This window comes from Malaclemys terrapin, chromosome 3 (genome assembly GCF_027887155.1).
Source record: "Malaclemys terrapin pileata isolate rMalTer1 chromosome 3, rMalTer1.hap1, whole genome shotgun sequence".
Lineage (NCBI taxonomy): Eukaryota > Metazoa > Chordata > Testudines > Emydidae > Malaclemys > Malaclemys terrapin.
The window spans coordinates 73,235,879-73,257,062 of NC_071507.1; the positions used below are offsets into that span (position 1 = coordinate 73,235,879).

The 21,184-nt window shown below is 41.2% G+C and overlaps 1 protein-coding gene across 1 annotated transcript in view; it reads right to left on the reverse strand.

The window, feature by feature from the left end:
* The window catches only part of FMN2 (formin 2), a 231,279-nt gene that overhangs the window by 171,992 nt on the left and 38,103 nt on the right, over positions 1 to 21,184 (reverse strand). Inside the window, exons 3-4 of the mRNA XM_054021267.1 lie at positions 10,275 to 10,422; positions 1,962 to 2,023 (exon numbers count right to left, since the gene is read on the reverse strand). Coding sequence (XP_053877242.1) covers positions 1,962 to 2,023; positions 10,275 to 10,422 — 210 coding nt within the window. The remainder of the gene's footprint in view (positions 1 to 1,961; positions 2,024 to 10,274; positions 10,423 to 21,184) is intronic.

Sequence of the window (21,184 nt, forward strand, 5' to 3'; positions counted from 1 at the left end):
TCAAGAGGTGACAACTGAGGAGCCAGGAGCCTAGATGGGTGTCCTTGCTGGACCACAGGTGCAGCTGTCCAGAACTGTGACAGAGTGACCTGAGAAGCCAACAAACACAGGTCCAAGAAAGGGGCTTGCACAACCCCCCAATTTCAAGGGGAGAGACTGAATCTGCGCCTAGCATCAAGGCTTGGAGCCACACAGATCTCAGGAAGGAGGAGCTGTTTAGGAAGAGACTATTTTGATAAGCTTGGGAGACTAGGATGGAGGAGACTGTACTTTGGGTTTATTTTATGTTAATAAACCAGATCCCAAGAAGAGGAGTTATTGACATAAACCTCTATGGATTATTCCTGGGAACTTGTGAAAGGGAAATTGAGACAGGGCACCATAGAGCCACACACAACCCAGGAGCTGCTGCAGGGCAAGCCCACCCTTTTACACATCCCAAGTTAGCTCACTTCATATCCTCAGGTTGGTCCAGATTCTGGGCGCATGGGGCTCAGTGGGGAGGGGATGTGGGTGCAGGTGGCTTGTCAGGGTGATCCAGGTGCAGGGGGAGTGGGGCTCATTGGAGGGGTTCTGAATGTGGGGGGTGAGGATCAGAGGGAGGGTCTGGGTATGAGGGGTTCTGGATGCACAGGGCTTGGGTGAATAGAGCAGCTCCCTGTACAGAGATCCCTCACCCTGCAGCTGAGGAATGATAGGTGCAGGAAGTGGGGGTGGGGCAGGGAGTTTGCAGAGCTGCCTGCAGCTCTGGGCGAAATATGGGGGTGGGTCTGACCCAGCCCCAGATGCCATGCAGGGGAAGAGGAAGTCCTGATCTCCCAAGTCCAGCCAGGACTAGCAGCTGAACCCGGTGCAGGATATGGAGCTGGGTCTTCCCCTGTCCTGCCCCCTGCACCACAGTAACTTATCTCTTTGCTAGCTGTCCTGGACCCCAAAAACATACTGCTGGGGAGGGTTGCATGACCGGTCTTGTGGCTTCCCCTTGCTTCCCCCTCAGAAAGTCATTTTTCTGCAGGGAAGCAAAGAAATCTTAGGGGGGACATAAATTCTGTGCATGTGCAGTGGTGCAGAATTCCCCCAGGAGTAATTGAGCCTTGGTGGATTGAAAGTTTAACCAAAACTTCTACTGCTGACCTAACATGCTAAATTAGAGGTCTCTTTAACATGTCTAAAGTTGAGCATCCAAAATTGCTAGTCACTATTATAAACTTAGCCTACGAGCTACTGTGCTGTGAAGATGGCCTTTGTTAATGTTAACCCTGAGGGACAATTTATATCTTCAGGTTCATTCACCCAGACATAAAGCCAACATACATACTTGACCTCTATTCTGAAGGTTTCCATCAAAAACCACCACTGAATTTCTCCATTATGGTCATAAACTGCCACTTAATGGATTTTGTTTTAAATTAACACTCTAAAGGGGCAAAGCCAGAGCTTCAAAAAATAATGACATGATAATGAACCATTCACACTGCAGAGTTTTGCACATGCCATCTGACAACAATATGAATTCAGGAGAGTCACTGACCGAGGAGCCTGGAAGGAATCAGCATTTGCTAAATGGTCATTGTGCACTGGGTACTGTTCATCTGAGGAAAAGTCACACACTGCAGATTCATCAATTCTAAGGCCAGCAAGAAACATTGTGATCATCTAGTCTGACCTCCTGCATATCACAGGCCAGTAACACAGGTCCATAGAAACTACCTTTCAAAGGGATCATTTGCAGTCAGGTCGGTAGCCAAGAGTCTCTTCATGTAAATATACAATATGGACTATGTATGAATATTTTGAAATAAGTTTAGAAAGAAAAAAAATACCTTTCTGAATATTTTCACCACCTATTCAGTCTACAGAAACATGAGAATTACTTCCAAAGGGGCTAACACATTGGCTTCCAAGTCATATTACAAAATAAGCGTAACACATACTTGTTACACCACTGGCCAAGGTCTTACCTGTACCCGCTGAACATCCTCTATGTATTGTTTCTGCGTTTCCAAGATAGCTGCTTCAAACTCTGGATTGAAAAGGAAATACAGATTCAGAAAGTTTTCAAGAGAAGTTTCATTCAACATGAACAGAACATGAACGGCCGTACTGGGTCAGACCAAAAGCCCATCTAGCCCATCTTCTGATAGTGGCCAATGCCAGGTGCCCCAGAGGGAATGAACAGAACAACAGGTAATCAAGTGATCCATCCCCTTTTGCCCATTCCCAGCTTCTGGCAAACAGAGGCTAGGAATACCATCCCTGCCCATCCTAGATAATAGCCACTGATGGACATATTCTCCATGAATTTATCTAGCTCTTTTTGAACCCTGTTATAGTCTTGGCCTTCACAACATCCTCTGGCAAGGAGTTCCACAGGTTGATTATGCGTTGTGTGAAGAACTACTTCCTTTTGTTTGTTTTAAATCTGCTGCCTATTAATTTCATTTGGTGACTCCTAGTTCATGTGTTATGAGGAGTAAATAACAACACTTCCATATTTAGTTTCTCCACACCAGTTATGAGTTTATAGACCTCTATCCTATCCCCCCAGTCGTCTCTTTTCCAAGTTGAAAAGTCCCAGACTTATTAATTTCTCCTCAGATGGAAGCTGTTCCATACCCCTAATAATTTGTGATTACCTTCTCCAATTCCAATATATCTTTTTTGAGATGGGGCAACCACATTTGCACACAGTATTCAAGATGTGGGCATACCATGGATTCATATAGAGGCAACATGATATTTTCAGTCTTATTATCTATCCCTTTCTTAATGATTCCCAACATTGTTAGCTTTTTTGACTGCCACTGCACTTTGAGTGCAGATGGTGCTTAATCTTTCAGAATAAGAGTTAAAGGGACCTTAGCAAGGGGGGATTTTTTCAAAAAATAAGAATTGTTTTCCTTTTAAAATGAATTGAATAATTTTTATATATAACCACAGCCTTCCTCTTTTCAGATTGTATAGCATTCACTAAGACCCACCATTAGTTAAAGGGTATCATCTTAAATGTTTTATGAATAAACTTCACTGTCACCATCAACAATTTATTTTTCCCTTTGTCAGAAATATTTACCGAGAGCATAGACAACCCTCCCATGGAATACCCCGGGAAGTTTAGGATGAATATAACTCCCTGGAAAGTCCCCACACTTGTTTTTTCCCATATTGTCCCATTAAGAGGTTGGTCTAGCCACCTTTGGAAGAGCCAGCAGCTCTACTCAATCTCAGCAGATCCTAGACGATCACACAAGTCAAGTGTCAAGTATCAGAGGGGTAGCCGTGTTTGTTGCTTTTTACAGATCCAGACTAAGAGTCCTGTGGCACCTTAAAGACTAACAGATGTATTGGAGCATAAGCTTTCATGGGTGAAGGCGTCTGACGAAGTGGGCATTCACCCACGAAAGCTTATGCTCCAATACATCTGTTAGTCTTTAAGGCGCCACAGGACTCTTTGTTGATTTTTTCAAATAACTTGTGTTTTTTGGTGACCTCTGCTCCATGCCTCCCAACACCCCACCCCAAAACTCTTCCCACATACACACTCACTCTCTTACTTTCAGGCTTCCTTCATACAATATCATCTTGGAACCCCCCTTTTAAAAAGTGGGTCCTAAGTATTGGGGCAGCATGGGAAAGTTAAAGGTTAATGCAGCCTGATACTACATTAAATTTTTACCACGGGGCTTGTGACAGTGGAGAGAAATATAATGGAACCCTCACTCCACCCCTGTCCCCAGCCTTCCCCATCCCTAGTGGCTCTGCTGAGTCTTGTACAGGGGAGAGAACAGTACTGTGAAAGTAGTTGACCTGAGCTGCACAGAACCAGGGGGACATCCACACCCAGGATTCTCCCCATAATGTGCACTGGGTACTGTTCATCTGAGGAAAAGTCACACAGGTTCAGATTCATCAATTCTAAGGCCAGCAAGAAACATTGTGATCAGCATTGTGGATTGGATTGAGTTCCCTCTGGACAAAGAATCTGTCCTCCCATCCCAGAATTAATTTACCATCCAACACCACTGTAGGGAATTTGAAGAAAGAAAAAAAAAGTTTCAGAAGTATAATGCCATGTACTACTTGCTAAACTGAAAAGTTAAAGCAGTAATCAGTTTTCACATCTAGAAGTAGTCACTGTCGTGGTTTCTGCACTAAGAATGAGGAGAAAACCCAATGGGAACAATTACAAGTTCTGCTTTGCTAATCTGTGCCTTTAAAGCAAAGAGTCATTTTGTTTCGATGTAATATGGACATTAAAATATTATGCTAGCAAGAACTAGATTATTTTGCTTATTTTAAAGACAGGGTAATCATTGCTCTACCATCATTAGCTATTCAAAAGCTGCCTTTTAATAAAAACGTTTAAGTCAAAGTTAAAATAGTGACTGTTGGTCAAGTCAAAAAAGTTAAATGGAAACCTTGATTCTGGTAATATTTGTTTCAGTCAAACACATACTGTACATTCCAGCTTTGTTTATACAGTGCAGTATTTGATTGCATGCTGGATAAAAGAAATTACAGATTGTGCTGGCAAGGATGGATACATGCAACAACCAGTGCACATACTGTACTTGAAAGCAATTTGCTGAATCTTTAGAGAGAATAATGAAGATTTTCTATTTTTATTTAACTGTTGATGAGAGATGGTTTTGTGGTTAAAGTACAGGATTGTGAGTCAAAAGCTCTGCCTTGCATTCTCCACTTTCCAGACTTCATGTTTGACCTTAAGCAACCTCCCTGTACAACCACCTCAGTTTCCCATCATGATATAATATCTGCCTACTTGGTCAGGGTTCGTTCATTTATATCTGTAAAATATTGTGACATGGTGCTATGGATAGTCAAAGTATACTAAACAATTTAGTCAGTCAGGTTCCACCTTGCTTCCAGCAAGGCGACCGAACTATTTCTTTGATCTGTGCAGAGAAAATGGAGGAAACAAATAATTTTGACATCTCTCAGGAGCAGCACTGTACAGTGAGCCCACCTGTGGGCTATGACTATCATGACTAGCTCCTACACATTCTCTCCCCAAAGACCATCATGACAATTCACAAGCTACAGTACCAGTGGTGGTCATGTTTCAAGGCTACCAGGTGAATACTTAAAATCTGAAGCTTCTTTCCCTTCAACAGCCATGGCGTTCTTCTCCACAATAGTATTTTAATTGTAATGGAACTGCTGTGGTGCAAAATGGGGTTAATCTAAGCTACTGTGAAATGTCTCTCACTCGGACAATTTGAGTGTGTAGAATATCACTCCAATCAGTGACTGGGTTCACCATATAAATCAGTACATGTCTGGGACTGGAGGAAACAAATGCCATATTATGCCAAATTGACTTTTAGCCAGTTCCACTCATTGAAGGAGCACTGGAGGGACTTTAGGACACTAACGGTGACTTGAACACACGTCTATAATGACACGGGAAAAAAAAAAAAAACAGAAAGGCATTGCCTCTTTTTGGTAGAAATTGTTAATGCCAGAGGGCAGAGTGCCAGTATCTCTAGAACAAGCAGCTGTCAGGCCTTTGCTCAAAAAACTCTCTTGACAATCTCTTTATATAATATAGTCCTCCCTATTCGTTTTTTGTTTGGTTGGTTTTGGTTTTGTGTTTTTTTGTTTTGTTTTTCGTGAAAGCTCATTTAGGAGGTGATGGCAAAGGAAGTCCAGGAAAACCTGGAATTTTCAGACTTCCTTGAGGCCTTTGAATCTACTTTCAGATTTTAATATGGTACAGGCTAAAATAATCATCATGGAATCTGATCTTTGCCCACAAGGGGTTATGTTGTTGGCTGATCTCCTTCTAGTGATGGAGAAAATAAGCATGGCCACCTGTAATTTTTAGAGCTATCTGCAGCCTTTGATAACAGTGACCATGGGGTTTTGTTGACTGAACTACAGCCCCTGGCAGACCAGGTTCTACTCTTTGATCTTAAAAGAGATCCCAGAAGATGGTATTTGGTAACTATTCATCCACCCCAAGGGCTCTCTTGCATTCTCATGATGTTTCATAACATTTTCTTCTGTCATACCTCCTGAGGCTGCCATGGGCGATAATGAGACAGCATGTGCTGAAGATCCAATGTTATGCTTATAAAGCACAGTTTTGAATCTCTTTCATCAGTTAGATCTGTGCATTTCCCCTGTGTCTGGTTAAGCAGTGATCCAGATTAGATGAAGATGATGTTACTACTTGGTTGGGGGGTAGGGAAGTACCAAGGATTCAGTCTGCCCCATTATTAACCATGTTTGACTATGCTTCTGCAATGAAGTTTGCAAAGAAGGGATATTTGTAAATCATTGCTTGGCCTAGGGTGGCTTTGATGACCAGAAATGCCCTTTTTCATCTGCTCTTGAAAACTATTGTGACCATTTTCCTAGGATGCAGATGTTACCACCATCCAACATTAAAATTATAGAGGCACTTTTAAAAAATAAATTCTAAACATTAGAAAGGTATTGACCTTTTCTTCTGGGGTTTCCAAACACAAAGGGAGTAAGCATATATTTCCTGACTCTCCTATTCATTTTTCCTTAAATTGATCTAGAGTTTTATTTATAATTTGCATTGCATTAGCCACCATTCTTTCAAATTTTTTAACAATCTCATAATGTGATGCTATAAATCCTGCTGAGGTGCTAATTCTCTGTGGTTTTATATTTCTCTTTGTTTTCCATATTTTTAAAGATATGCATAGTACCAGCACTTACCAAGGGCACACACTGAATTTCAGTCCATGTATGTAGCATAAGAGTTTTCAACCACAAAACATTTTTCTGATAAGTTATCAACAGCACTTGGATTCTGGCTGGTCCTTAACCTATGCACTAGCCTGTTATCTAGGAGTATGTCTACATTGCAATTAGACTGCTGCTGCTGGACTGTGCCAGCTGATTTGGGCTCAGGCTAAAGGCCTGTTTAATTGGGCTGTAGATGTTCAGCCTAAGGCTGGAACCCAGGCTCTAGGACTCACCCCTTAGCCTGAGCCCCGCAAGCCTGAGTCTGCTGGCATGGGCCAGTGTGGGTTTTTAATTGCAGTGTAGACCTGCCCTAATGGGCTAAGGTTAATGTTCTTAGGTTTTCTGGAGTCAGGACATTCTCAATAGCTTCTCCCATTGGTCTGAGAAAGTCCAAGTCATCTGACTTTCAAAGCAAGCTGCAGGCCTCTTCTCTTAGATTTTAAGATCAGCATTTAAGAATGTGCTCCCTCTCTGACTTCAGAAGTCACATGCACCTCTTATATATGCAATTTTAGCACAAATCTCAGGTAGACTCATTTTTAAGACTTCATTATTCACTTAACATTACTCACCTTCACTGTCCTCTACAAGTAGGCATGTAAAAAAAAAAAAGGTTACCTTTTATTTGCAGAAAATTACTTCCATTGGACATTAATTACAATAACCAAATTCCCTTCATATTTTTCTTATTGGCAAACAAATTAAAGCCCTTAAGACAGAAATGTTTAAACCCCTTTTAAAAGACACTGACAGTTTGAATAAACTTCTCTCCCCCCCACCCCCCAAAAAAAAGCCGTGTGGGCGGGATGAGAATCTATGGGTAGGAGCAATAGCAGAAGCAAATTAATTAAATTAATTTTTTTTTAGGCAAACAAACAGAATTTTCAAAAAGGAAGAGAAAAAATACAGGCTCTAAGCAAGCAGTATTCTTAAACTGCTTTTTGTTCTTTTTTGCAGGTATTCCAAATTAACCGATCTTCAAAATTCTTATACTTCTAAGTATTCTGATTTAACCAAACTCACTGTTTTTTCCTTGGATAACCAGTATAATACTTAGTTCTGATAATTCTCTGCTAATCTCAGTTACCGTGTCTACCAGAGTTGTGAACTTGTTCTTGTTACAGCAATTTAAATGAAATAAAATTTAAAGCTCAATAAATGAAATGCTATATAGTGGGGGGGGGGGAAAAACTCTTTTAAGCAACTGAAATTAAGAGAATTATTGCTGACTATTTTTGTGAGAACATATATAATCTGGATTAGTAAAGCAAAAATGCAGATACTGAAGGCTTCAAAGTTTTGGCTATGTCAGAAAGGCAGGTTTTGTTTACTTGTAAACTATATCACTAGATTGCTTATACTGCAGTGGACATTTTGGAAGTAAATTAAGGGACAATGCAATGTTCATATTGTAACTTCAGATCTTTTGCTTTTAAACTCCAAATCCTTTTCGGTAAAGGCTTTGGATACAGTCAGGTCAGTCAGTCAGTCAGTCAGTCAGTCAGTCAGTCACACACACACACACACACACACACACACACACACAAATATCTCCATTTGTGTCAAAAGGCACAAGGTTCTGACCCTTACAGGAACTGAGTTCAGGAACCAGGTCTAGCAGCACCTTTGCTGAGGCCTCAGCACTACCCAGTGGCCCCTCAAGACAATCTTCCACCATAGGCACATCTTCAGTGCCTCCCCCCTCTTACTACTACATAGAACAGAGGTGCTCAACCAGGGGGTGCACTCCCCGAGGGGGACTTTCTGGGGAGATGTGGCGGTCATGACAGAAGTGGTGGAGGCAAGTGCCAGGTCACTCACTCAGGTTTGGTCCAGCCATACCTCTGTCATGATGGGGGTGGCTAAGCCGAATTTGAGTGAATGTCATTTCAACCTGACCCAACAGGGACTCAGCACCTCTGAGGTTTGGCCCTGTCACCTTAGGCAATTGCCTAGCTTGCCTATAATTAGAACAGTCCCTGGCACCACTATTTTCTAGTCTCTAACACTCCAACACACAAAACTTCATGCCATATCAACACTACATACTCCTGGTACCACACCTATGTCAGTCAGGGATGTGATGAGGTGTGATTCTTGACTAACAAACCCATACTGGCAAAAGCCCCTGGTGTAGATGCAGTTATACTGGCAAAACTGTATTTTTGCTGATGTAGCTTATTTACTCAGGGCGGAGCAGGGATGGAATACATGGTGTCTGCAAAAAATATAGTTTTTCCAGTATAAGCTACATCCACACTAGAAGTGCTTTGCCAGTAGCATATACAGATATTCCTGTACTAGCAAAACACTCCTAGTGTAGACACCGCCTAATTCTCAGACCATTCTTGGAAGGCCAAGAATGAGGAAAGTTTGAAATCAACCCCACCCAGAGCCTAGCAGCAGTGCTAGGAAATCTGTTGAAATAATGGCAAATGCCTTATTTTCCATGGAAAGGCCAAAGGAGTGGTGGGAAAAGGAAGAGTTGTAAATAGTCAGGGCCATAGGGATGAATGTAGTCTCAAACTATAGAGAGCTATTGGATGCTAATTCAAAACTAAGCCTCCCTGAACCTCTGATATTTGCCTGTCATCAAGACTACTAACCAAAAGCAGACTTTAAATTCTTTTCAGTGGTAATCTAGTTTTTTTCTTGCCTACAAAACAAGAGATTGTTCATTATTCATTTAATGATAACTTAAACAAATGCTTTTAGACAATTAGAAAGAATAATGAATTCACTCAGACAAGATAATAAAAAAGTAAACAGACTGGTGAAGTAACTCAACAACTTCTGAGATTCACCAAACTAAAAACAAACGTGGGGAGCTTGTTCTTATATCCATTTGCTTGTTCCCTTTGCTAACACAGGGGTTGTGCTGAGCACATATGAGGGACAGCATGTGCCTTATGCCACTGTAATAACCTAAAAATAGCACTGAGGTTCAAAGGGAGTCCATAGCCATCAGAAAGGAAGATTGCCCACATCATTGCTATGAGGAGCTGTAAACTGCAGAAGAACAAAGGACAAAGCATGGCAAAGTGCATTATTGTTTGCTGTATGTACAGCATAGTCAGTAACAGAGGGTCCTGTGGCACCTTTAAGACTAACAGAAGTATTGGAGTATAAGCTTTCGTGGGTGAATGCCCACTTCATCAGACACCCACGAAAGCTTATGCTCCCAATACTTCTGTTAGTCTTAAAGGTGCCACAGGACCCTCTGTTGCCTTTTACAGATTCAGACTCACACGGCTACCCCTCTGATACTTGAGCATAGTCAGTGTACACCTTGGTGTTTAACAAATCAATACATACGTTCACAAAATATTTCAGTCAAATTCATGCAAGTTAACAATACTTCTACCTTTATGCCAAGATCTTTAAAAACAGGTATTGACGTTAGGCTCCAAAGTCCATATTTAGGCACCTAAATAAGGGCTCTGGTTTTCAATAATGCTGAGCAAACAACAGCTCCCTCTGAAATCAATGGGAAGTGTTGGATCCTGTTTGTGTCTCCAAGCCATCCATACCTGCTTCCATATGTTTGAGTTTTTGTTCCTCATCAGGAGGCTTGGGTGGTGGCCACACGGATGGAATTCTCCTTGGAAACCTCCCTTCGATGTAATCCGATGAATGTGTGGGTTGGCTAACTGCAGCCCAAGTATAAAGCTGGTCTTGCTGTGGTTATTGAAAAGAAAGTTGAGAAGTTCATTGTATGAAAAAGACAACTGAAACAAGTTCAGAAACATCAAAGCTTTCATTTCCAACATAAATAGGTCATTATCCAGCCCTACATCAATATAGGCAACTTGTTTTTTACACTCTTCACCTCATGATGAAGCCTTGGCCTCCATTTTTTTTTTAAAAAAGATGAATTTAGTAGCTGTGAAAGGAGCTGTACTGACAGCCATGGAAAACAATCTTCTGTTTATCCACAGAACAAGTAACATCACGGGCAGCAGCAGCCAGAGCTGGGGCTAGCATTTTTCAGTGTGCATGAGAAAATAGTTTGATGCTCCCCATTCCCACGGACATCATCAACTCATGATCACCCTTCTAAACGCAGGGTCAGCCTCCAGATTTCGGAGAGGAAGAATAATCTTTGCCAAACTACCTATACTTAATCATTTTACAGAAGAGCACCCCAAGGATAGTAAGGGATGTATTTGGTGGTAAAAGCACAGGATGGGCAGGTTGCCACAAGATTTCCAGTCCCCATAAGGCTTCTTGGTAGGTTTGAGGTCTCATGAGATTTGACCCATGATTTGGAGCCATGTGCTCAGAGCCACTTCCTGTTTTCTGGTTTCCAGCAGTCAACTCACCCTCCCTCCCTCATCTCAGTCACTGTCAGCTGTGCTAGTTGCCGTTTTGGGGCTAGGAAGGCATTTTTCCCATGCCACCAGATTGGTTGCGTTTTTCTGCATTCCTCACAGCACAACCTAGAGATTGGAGATTGGGCAACCGGAGGGCTAGAATTCTCCCCCTCCCAGAGGTCACAATTTGGACTTACATGAGAGTCATTTAGTTATCGCAACGTCTGTCAGGTGCCCGGTGCACAAACTCACTGATTTATGCTCCAGATCCAAAAAGATAATATAGTGGCCATCCCGAGGGCATCTTCTTATGAGACCGGGGCACAGGGTCTAATCCCCTGGAAACAAGGTGAACCAGTGGCCGGGGCACTACCCCGGAGGTACTGCCCCACCAATGCGCTTGATGGCAGTGCTGGCTGGGGGTTGAGGTCCCTGTTCACCTCAACTCCTGAAAGGGGGAGGGATGCTAGCAGGCAAGTGTAGGCACCCTGAGAACCTCCCACCCCAGTGTGATGATTTGTTCCCTTTGAAGTAAAATCCCATAAGAATTGGCAAAGGATCAATGGGGTGTGCGCGACTGCACTGGGCTGTCCCCCAACAGGAACCCTAGATGTAATTTGACTAAGAAAGTTGCAGCCTGGTTAAAATCCACACCACATGTCCTAGCTTTCTTCCATGCACTGAGCATGCCAAAATGTATTTTTGTTGAAGGGAGAAGAATGGGAGTGTCATAACTATAAAGGGAAGGGTAACAGCTCTCCAGTGTACAGTACTATAAAATCCCTCCTGGCCAGAGACTCCAAAATCCTTTTACCTGTAAAGGGTTAAGAAGCTCGGGTAACCTGGCTGACACCTGATCCAAAGGACCAATAAGGGGACAAGATACTTTCAAATCTTGGGGTGGGGGGAAGGCTTTTGTTTGTGCTCTTTGTTTTGGTTGTTGTTTGCTCTTGGGACTGAGAGGGACCAGACATCAATCCAGGTTCTAAGCTGGTAGTTAAGCTTAGCAGTTTTCATGTAGGCCCCCACATTTGTACCCTAAAGTTCAGAGTGGGGAAGCAGCCTTGACAGGGAGAATCTGTAATTCTCCCTGGCTTACTTCAGCAAAAATGGAGACCCTGCTATGTATTCCTTTCAACCCCAGTGATTTGTTTCCTCACTACATTTCCAAGGCTGTCTTTACAGGAAAAGGGATAAAAATGTACTTTTGTTTTTAGAATGAAAACAGATCGATATTCTCCTTTCCAGGGAGACTCATCATAGGTAGCACATCCCTGTCTCTCAGAGAGGATAAACTCATTAGTGATTATCAGGTGCTCAGATTTTGCAGTAAGGCAAGGGAGGAAGTCAGTATCTAAACTGATCATCACTGAATATTAATGTTATATCTGACAATGTCACTGTTCTGGCCAAGGAACTGATCTGGAAAAATCCAATATTCTGTAGCATAAAACTGGAAACCCTCACCTTAATCCACAGGATAAAGACCCCTAAATCATCACTGTTCACCAGTGGTTCTCAATCAGGGGTATGCATACCCCTGGGGGTGGGCAGAGGTCTTCCGGGGGTACATCAACTCATCTAGATATTTGCCCAGTTTTACAACAGGCTACAGAAAAAGCACCAGTGAAGTCAGTACAAACTAAAATTTCATAGACAATGACTTATTTATACTGCTCTGTATACTATACACTGAAATGCAAGTACAATATTTATATTCCAATTGATTTTATAATTATATGTTAAAATGAAAAAGAAAGCAATTTTTCAGTAATAGTGTGCTGTGACACTTCTGTATTTTTAGGTCTGTTTTTGTAAGCAAGTAATTTTTAAGTGAGGTGAAACTTGGGAATACACAAGACAGATCAGACTCCTGAAAAGGGTACAGTAGTCTGGAAGGTTGAGAGCCACTGCTGTACACCATTTGTGAATATTTTCTTACCAGTCCTAACTTATTACACTAAATGAGAGAACTCATGCTTTTTTTGTGTACTGCACTACTAAATTTTAAATGTTCAGAGTGATAAACATACAGCATAATGTTTAGGGACTTCTCTACAGCTCATCATAAACATTGGTTAAACAAATGAATGCAGAAAAAATGATCAAACTCCTACATATTGTTTAATGGATAATTCGGCATCCATGTGCCTAAAAACAAAAAAAACAAACAAACAAAAAAAAAAAAAACAAAAAAAAAAAACACACACCCAATAAGCTGACAAAAGCACAAAGACGGGATCTTATTACACTGTGACAGCATCAGAAAACAAGTTGGTCAGCATAAAGAGAAAGGGTGCTCCAGACTAGTCATGATGAAGGAAAGAAAAGAATGTATTTGTCCTCCCCCCCAATAGGGAAAGAAAACAAATGTACACCAAACCTTTAAATAAAGGTATAAATATCTTAGCCTCTAAGCTTCCTCCATTTCTTGATCCTGCTTCCTGTGTCTCAGGGTCTCATTTGCTAACTTATTGTACCTATGGATCCAGCAGGGCATGACTAATCTGGCTCTTTCAATTATTAGTATCCCAGCAAACACCAATATTATCTTTTGCACAGGAGTGTACATTTGTTTTTTTGTTAGTTAGTTTTTTGTCCTCCTCCTAGTTTTCTGGGTGGGAACAAACACTGCAGTGAGTAACAAAAAGAAAAGAAGAATTTACCACCATATACCTTTCATTCATAACACATTCTCTCTCACCACACAAAACGAGGAAAGCCAGAATGGGGGAAAGAACCACATCCCAAAGGGGAGGGGGGGAAATAATCCCCCAAAGAAACAAGCCATCCTGTTACAGTGAGGAACTAAACAACTGGCTCAGTTAGCCAGGCCAAGCACTGCTACTCTCGGTAGCACAAGAATTATAGTTTAAGCAAAGTTAGGGCAGAGGCTTGATCCTTCTGAAAAGTTCTTCCCAGCTATACAAACCAATAGTAGGCTTGGCTCTGACTGAGGAAGTTAGGTGGACAAAGCTTAAGATTGGAACCCAGCAGCATAGTAGAGGCTGGGCAAATAGACTTTCCACTTAATATGGTAAATCTCATACTACAAAAGTAATAATGGAAACAAAAAAGTACTCCTTATGATTACCATTATTACAAATAGTATCCTTGCAAGTATACGCTAATCTTCTCTCTCTGGATACTTACATTCAAAGATAATTCCTGCTCTGTCTTGTCTAGTCTGCACTAGACATCTTTTAAAAGTACAACTGATAAGTTCTCTTACCATGACGAAACTTTGAATATATGCAGACTCTCCACTTCTTGCTGCTCAGAATCAGCTACATGCACAAACCTTCCAAGGGGGAGAGGGGGGAAAAAACCACAATCCACTTTTTTAAAGCACGTTAACCTTCACTTACTCCCCACCTCATTTCTGTGGGACACATTACAAGGTAACCGCTGTCACAGCCTGGTATGCTCTATTTAATGACAAGAATAGGATCCCTGCTCCGGCAAATCCTTCCACACCACTTTTGACTGCTTCTTTAGAACTGCAGAATGCTCATAGGCATAGGTGAGGCAAACTCTCTCTGCAGAATCTGAAGATATCTTTTCAGTGTCCAATCAATAGACGTTTTGAGTGTCTATTACTATTTATAGATGCTGTTCAGAATTTATCCAAGTACTTTCAGATTTGTAGTTTAAATCTCTTACAATGCAGTTGATTTCTGTCTTTTTTCAACAGTCCTTCACTTCCATTATAACTGATTATGTTACAACCATAAAATCTTCATGTTTTCCCGCAACAGCCTGAAGAAAAATATGACCTCCAAGCAGACCACTGAATATACTGGGGACTTTTGTATGTTTCTTTACTGACGCAGATAGGGATTCATCTTATGAATTAATAAGTAGCTATTGAAAGTATTATAGCAGGGAAACACATTAATCTGCACAACAATCACTCACTTATTGCCACAGATTGCATTTTCTGTCGACGATCAAATACACAGATATACAAAAGGTCCAGGACCGCGAGACACTGTCTGAATAGTTAAAAGACAAACATGCTGTGGATGTATAACTGAAATCAATACAAACTGGTCACAAAAAGTCTAAGTCAGCAATAGGAGCCTACCAAAACAAACAAACAAAAACAAAAACAAATATGACAACTGGCTGAATTTGGATATCACTGAAGGAAAAACAAAACATTAAAGGCTTCATTTTGTGTGGTGGGATGAGACGGGAGGGAGAGAGTTGCCACTGTTCTTCAAACTCCACCACCACCTCCAAGAGGGAGGCACAATGACAGTAATTCTGACCACATCTACACCACTGTGATCAGGGCAAACTCCCCTGAAAGCAAGGAACTTCCATTAGTTTTAATTAAGACTGGAAGCAGGCCCAATTCCTCCAGAAACTCCAAGGCCAGAAGGGACCATCGTGATCATCTAGTCTGACCTCCTGTATAACCTAGGGCATAGAACTTTCCCAAAATTCACATGGGGAGCCCAGGGCTACCTCTGAATCCTCAAGGATCATTGTGCAACAACTAAGATTGTGTGCAAGGTTCCTGGAACAGAGAAGGAGGAAAGGGGCAGAGAAGGTGGGTGCAAATGCTCCTTGTGAAATGAATCTTAGGGACTCCTTGCATATAGACCGTTATAGGGCAGGTATGGTTTTAGTTCCAGAAATAAGAGCCAGATTACATTAGAATGATCTAATCAGCTGAAGATAGCCAACTTTATTTTAATAAGTGCTGAACATGAAGAAATCAATATCACCAAGAAAATCGGAAAATAAACCAAATAAGTTACCAACAAAACTATGAATTCCTTTTATCCCAGTGCTAAAACTGCAGCAGCAATTAAACATGGCTATCTGATCTGTGCCAACCTTCAGTCCTAGTAATGGACACAGATGTTTTAGGAACAGCATATCAGTAATAATACTATACTTATGGCTGAGATGGCATTTCAGTTTACAGGTTTGACTCAGGAACAGAAGGGATTCTCTTTTCTTTAGAAAGCTGAGAAAAGTTAGTCAGCTTTTGGAAAGCCTGAGCATGCAGGGTGGGGTGGGAGTGGGAAAGCACTAAGAAAATTGTAGAGATGTGTTTGCACTGTGGTAACTCAGAAATGTCTTCACTCTGTGTCACAAATCTGGTCAGGCTCCCCCCTGCTGGCCAACCACAAGATTGCTGTAAAGGGAATCAGCCTCTGAGTTCCAGGATATTTTAAGCTTCCTTGGGTCTCATAGACTAACCGATTTATTTGGGCATAAGCTTTCGTGAGTAAAAACCTCACTTCTTCGGAAGTGAGGTTTTTACTCACGAAAGCTTATGCCCAAATAAATCTGTTAGTCTTTAAGGTGCCACCAGACTCCTTGTTGTTTTTGTAGATACAGACTAACACGGCTACCCCCTGATACTTGGGTCTCAGCAAGCTTTAGCGCGGTTTTCTCCCTTGCCCACTTTGGCACATTTCCTAGACACCAACTCTCAGTCTGCTCTCCCTTCACAGAAATTGAGTCCCTCAGCCCACCTGGCCCAGGTCCAGCACCTGATTCCCAAGATACTGCAGTAGCTTCAACAGACCTTCTCCCAAAACTCCACCCTTCTGGTTTCCCTCTAACATAGTAGGCATTGCATATAACGAACATATTAACTCTCTCTACATGAATCACACTGATACATACAAAAATAATAAACCCTACATACTTTCCCCCCCTCATTTAAGCTCACACTTCTTTTGGGGGACCATCTGTGTTCAAGCAACCACCACCACCACCCACCCCTCATTCATCTGGGTCCTGCAGCAGCATTGCTCATCTTAAGCTGGTGAAAAATAGTAAAAAAACAAAGAGAACAGCTCCTGCCCTTTTATAACCTTCTGGTCTGCTCCGTCATGTGGCTCCCTGATCAGCCTCAACAGAGGACTACAGAGTCCTACCAAGTAACTTCATTGCCAGGCAACCACTCCCCTAACAAACCATTTAATGCAACAACCCTCTGTTCTTATCTCTTTGCCACCCATCTTTGAAATTCCACAAGGAGGCAAACAGACAATAGAGAAGGCAAAGTGCTGCACAGTCCAAATGGAGTTTGCAGTTTGGTGAAGACACAAAGTTCATAATCTCACTCACAGTTCATAAACTGCAGACAGATTCCCCAAATCACCACATCCACCCGGGTGATTAGGTGTCTTGCCTTAAAACCACTGCTTTCGGAAACCTTAAGGAAGGCCCTTCATCCAACTCCAGCCACCAGCTGGATAGAAGATACTGCACCACGCTAGGATTATCCCAAATATATGCTGAATTCCTGGAAAAGTGCTCCACTGAGAGACACTGCATTGAATGCCAGCCATAGTTATGATCAATCACTATAAAGGGGTGGAGAAGAGGACTGGCCTGCACCCCAACCACTGCCTTGGAAATTCTGCCTGTCTAGCACTTGGAAACTAAGATCCAACATATGAATCTTGTAAGATGAGATCTTCAGAAAAGCAAAGTTATAGGAAGCCATTTTCTTTGCTTGTACTGTAGCACTTTGGCCAATAATGGTGCTTAAAAACAAAATCCTAGTCCTTTCCTATATGATAAATGTGACCACATACCGTAGCTCACTTATTGATAGAAATCTTACCAATCCTTTCAATTACTCTTTTCACAAAAATTGCTGCCGTTCCCATTATCAAGGTTATTAAAAAGATAAACAACACACACAAAAAAATCAAAATTGGGCTGCAAGGCCAGTGGAGGTAGGTCAGGTTTGTGAATACAAAAGAGTGGAGCACAGTGGGAACACTGCAGCCCTTTGATCATCCAGCTGGTCAGAATTTACTACTATTATAGTTAAGGTATAGTATTGCTTTTCACAGGAAGAATGCAGGAGACCAATAAACAGGCAGCTGAGAAGGAAGAGGAGCTACAAAACCTTTAATTGATCTCAACTGAGGTTCCATGGTTAAAATATTATAAAAACAGGCATCAAGGCTCAATTGTCCTCAATCAGTGTTTACATGTTACAGGGCAAAATCCTAGCCCCAACTTTTAAGGTTCAGATATTGTTTTTAAAATATCTTTATTATTCACTAGTGACAAATATTGTTATGACAGGAGTCAACTGATGGCAATGTTACACATTTTTACAGGTTCTATGTCTTAGCAGGTGAGCAGCATACAGTCCTTGAAGAAATGTTTTTAGCTGTGTTATAGAGTTTCTTTTGGGAAAGCTGTTGCAAGCAGCTTTAATCACTGTACAAATGAAAGTCAGTTCTTGGGGCAGAGTTGCTTCCTGAGAACTGAGCATTGGTGTTTTGGCTAAGACTCTTAATAAAATGACTGGTAAATACAGCAGAAGTAAAACAAGTTACATGGAGAAAACACCCAGAGACACTGTCAGTGATATCTTCTCCAACAGGAGACTGACCTGTTAAACCACAACATCTGCTACCACTCAGCAGACAAACAGATTTTTTTTTTTGTTAAATAAAACTCCAATCCAGCTGAGGCTATGCAGATAACAGAAGAAATGCTATTCTTATGCAGTTTTCGATTATTGTGGCTAACCAAATATATTGCTCTGAGCCTTGATGCCTATGTTATCAGGAAGCTCTCTTTCTCTCTCAAGCCAACCTTCTACGGCGTAAGCCATCAAACACCCAAAAGGGGCATTTCCTGTTCCAACATCTCAAACACAGCTGTCTAGAGAGACTCAGTGTAGAAAGTTAGCAGTCTATCACCTGGGGTAAGCAAAGTGAATCCTAGAAAATATAACTATACTTCTTCCCATTTTAAAATATTCTGGAGTCCTACCAAGAAAGCCATACTTAGAAAACAGTCTCAGCAGTACTTAAAGAAAGCATTGTGACAGAAGTGAACCGAGCTAATACTTAAAAAATGCCACAGAATTAAAACAGAGCTGACAGCTCACTGTGTAGAGGCAACAAGATCTTGAAATAAGATCACAGCTTATAACCAAGAAGATTTTAAGTGATGATAATTGCAAACAAAATTGTTGCAGGGCCATAAAGTGCTGCTGTGTAACAGAAGCTAAACTACCTAAAACAAAAAAAGTTTGTTTAATCATTTGCAATTACCCTGCAGAGACCCTTCAGACTCAGTCTCATTCTAAAAACACGTATAAAAAGAGTGTTAAAAAGCACAAATTAAACAATGGCCTAAGCAATTTTGCAGTATAAAAAATTCAAATCTTTAAACACAAATGTCCAAAGAAACAGATGACTCCTTGGAGTGGCTTCCAAGAAAGGAGAAAAGCAACCCTTTTTGGGGGGGGGGGGGGGGTGCAGAGGGAGGGGAGGGAGCTCAATTCTGTATTGTATGAATTAGTCAAGCAGGCATCATTAAGGACTGGATATTTACTACCTACAATAGTTAAATTCACCACATTGTATTTACACTATTTCCCATTCTATGTTCAGGGAATGTTTAAAATAGCATGATAAAGTTAAATATAGTGGTCTGGTATGGATAGCAAATTGGCAGATCTTTTTATAAGCATCTGAACATCCTTAGTTTCAAAGTAAAACAAATTTAATAAATACGCTGTTGGAACCTGGTGATGGCCCCATAGAGACTGCTATTTTTATGGCTCTCGTAACAAGTGGCTGATACATTCTAATTAATATAGAGGCACTCACAGGAGTTGAGATTTTACTAGCCATTGGGATATGCAGCCATAGTTAACAGGTGACTGCTAAACAGGTTTCACGGTGTATCAACCTGCCAAAGATGAACTGCTTTGCCAGCTGAACCTTGTGCCTGATTACTTTAATAGGATAACGTAATGGGGTAATGTGCTAAAAAGCTTAGAAACACTGCTGTACTATAGTAATAAGATTATTCAACAACAAAATATACCTTAGTAATTAAGGACTGGCATATAGACCTCTATAAAGTATTCACTATACTTACCCTACATGCCAATAAAAAAAGAAAATAAAGTATCAGCATATCTAAATAATTAGAACACTTTAGATCAAAGAGTTCCCTTAAATGTTTCCTTTTTAAAGTTTCACAATCATTGGTTACTGAGTGAATACTGTTTGTATGGACTTCTCCAACCAATTTTTGCTAAACATTGTATGTTAATTTGGATATTGTTGTATTGTTTTCAAATACCATTTTTAAGAAGATTTAAAACCAGGCTGAGAACTAAAGACAGCAAAATTATGTCATGTTCAACAAGAATGTATGGCCTCTAAGAGCCAATTAACTTAATCTCCAAGAGAGAACCAGTAGTTTTGGAAACTTCAATTTATAGCATCATTTTGCAGCTTCTGTTTTAGTACATTAACTTACCATTTTTTTATTATTGGCAGATCTGGTAGCGAGACCTGTAGTTCAAGTTATTCAGTTGTTCATAACTTTTTCCAGTTTAAAACCTTTGGGTTTAGAATTTTCCATGTGAGATGTTCACTTCAGTGTGTGGGTTTTTTGTTTTGTTTTGTTTTTGGAGGCGGAGCAGGGGAGGAAATATCAATTAAAATAATCTGGCTTTTTCCAAGAACCAGATTAGGTAAAAATGTTGTTTTCCCCATGTTACATTCTTCCACCCAATTTCACTGAGAAGCTCAATACTTTGTAGCTGAGATTTGAAATTTGACAAGAGAGTCATCCCTGTGACACCATCGCTGTGGCCATGTTATAAGACTCTGAAAATTGCAGATTATATACCCAATAGAAGCTTGTTTGAAGTTGGCAGCTAAATTCTCTGAACAGTCTGTCTGCACTGAGCATGCTTCACCCCCACACAACTATGTGAAGACCTGAGTTAGTAGGTATCATCCCCACAGATCAACTGAGCACACTCCACCACAGGGCTAAAAGGGCAGAGCAGAACTTTTCCTGCCTCCCCTGACATCCAAGGGCCACTGTGACATCAGGCATAGAAAGGATCAGAGAGACTCTCTCCTGTACTCTCAATGGCACCTGAGGAGCTGGAGGAGGAGGATGATAAAACAGCTTGCCTAATGCAGAGGGGAGAGGCTACAGACGTTAAGATGGGGAATGAGGCCTGGATTAAAGTTTGGAGTGTCTGGACAGACAGAAAAAGATTGATCTTTGAAATGCTATTGAGGAAGCAGGGGCAAGATTTTGATACCAACTGGCAAGATACGGAGGAGTTGAAGATGACCCACTAGGTTAAAGGC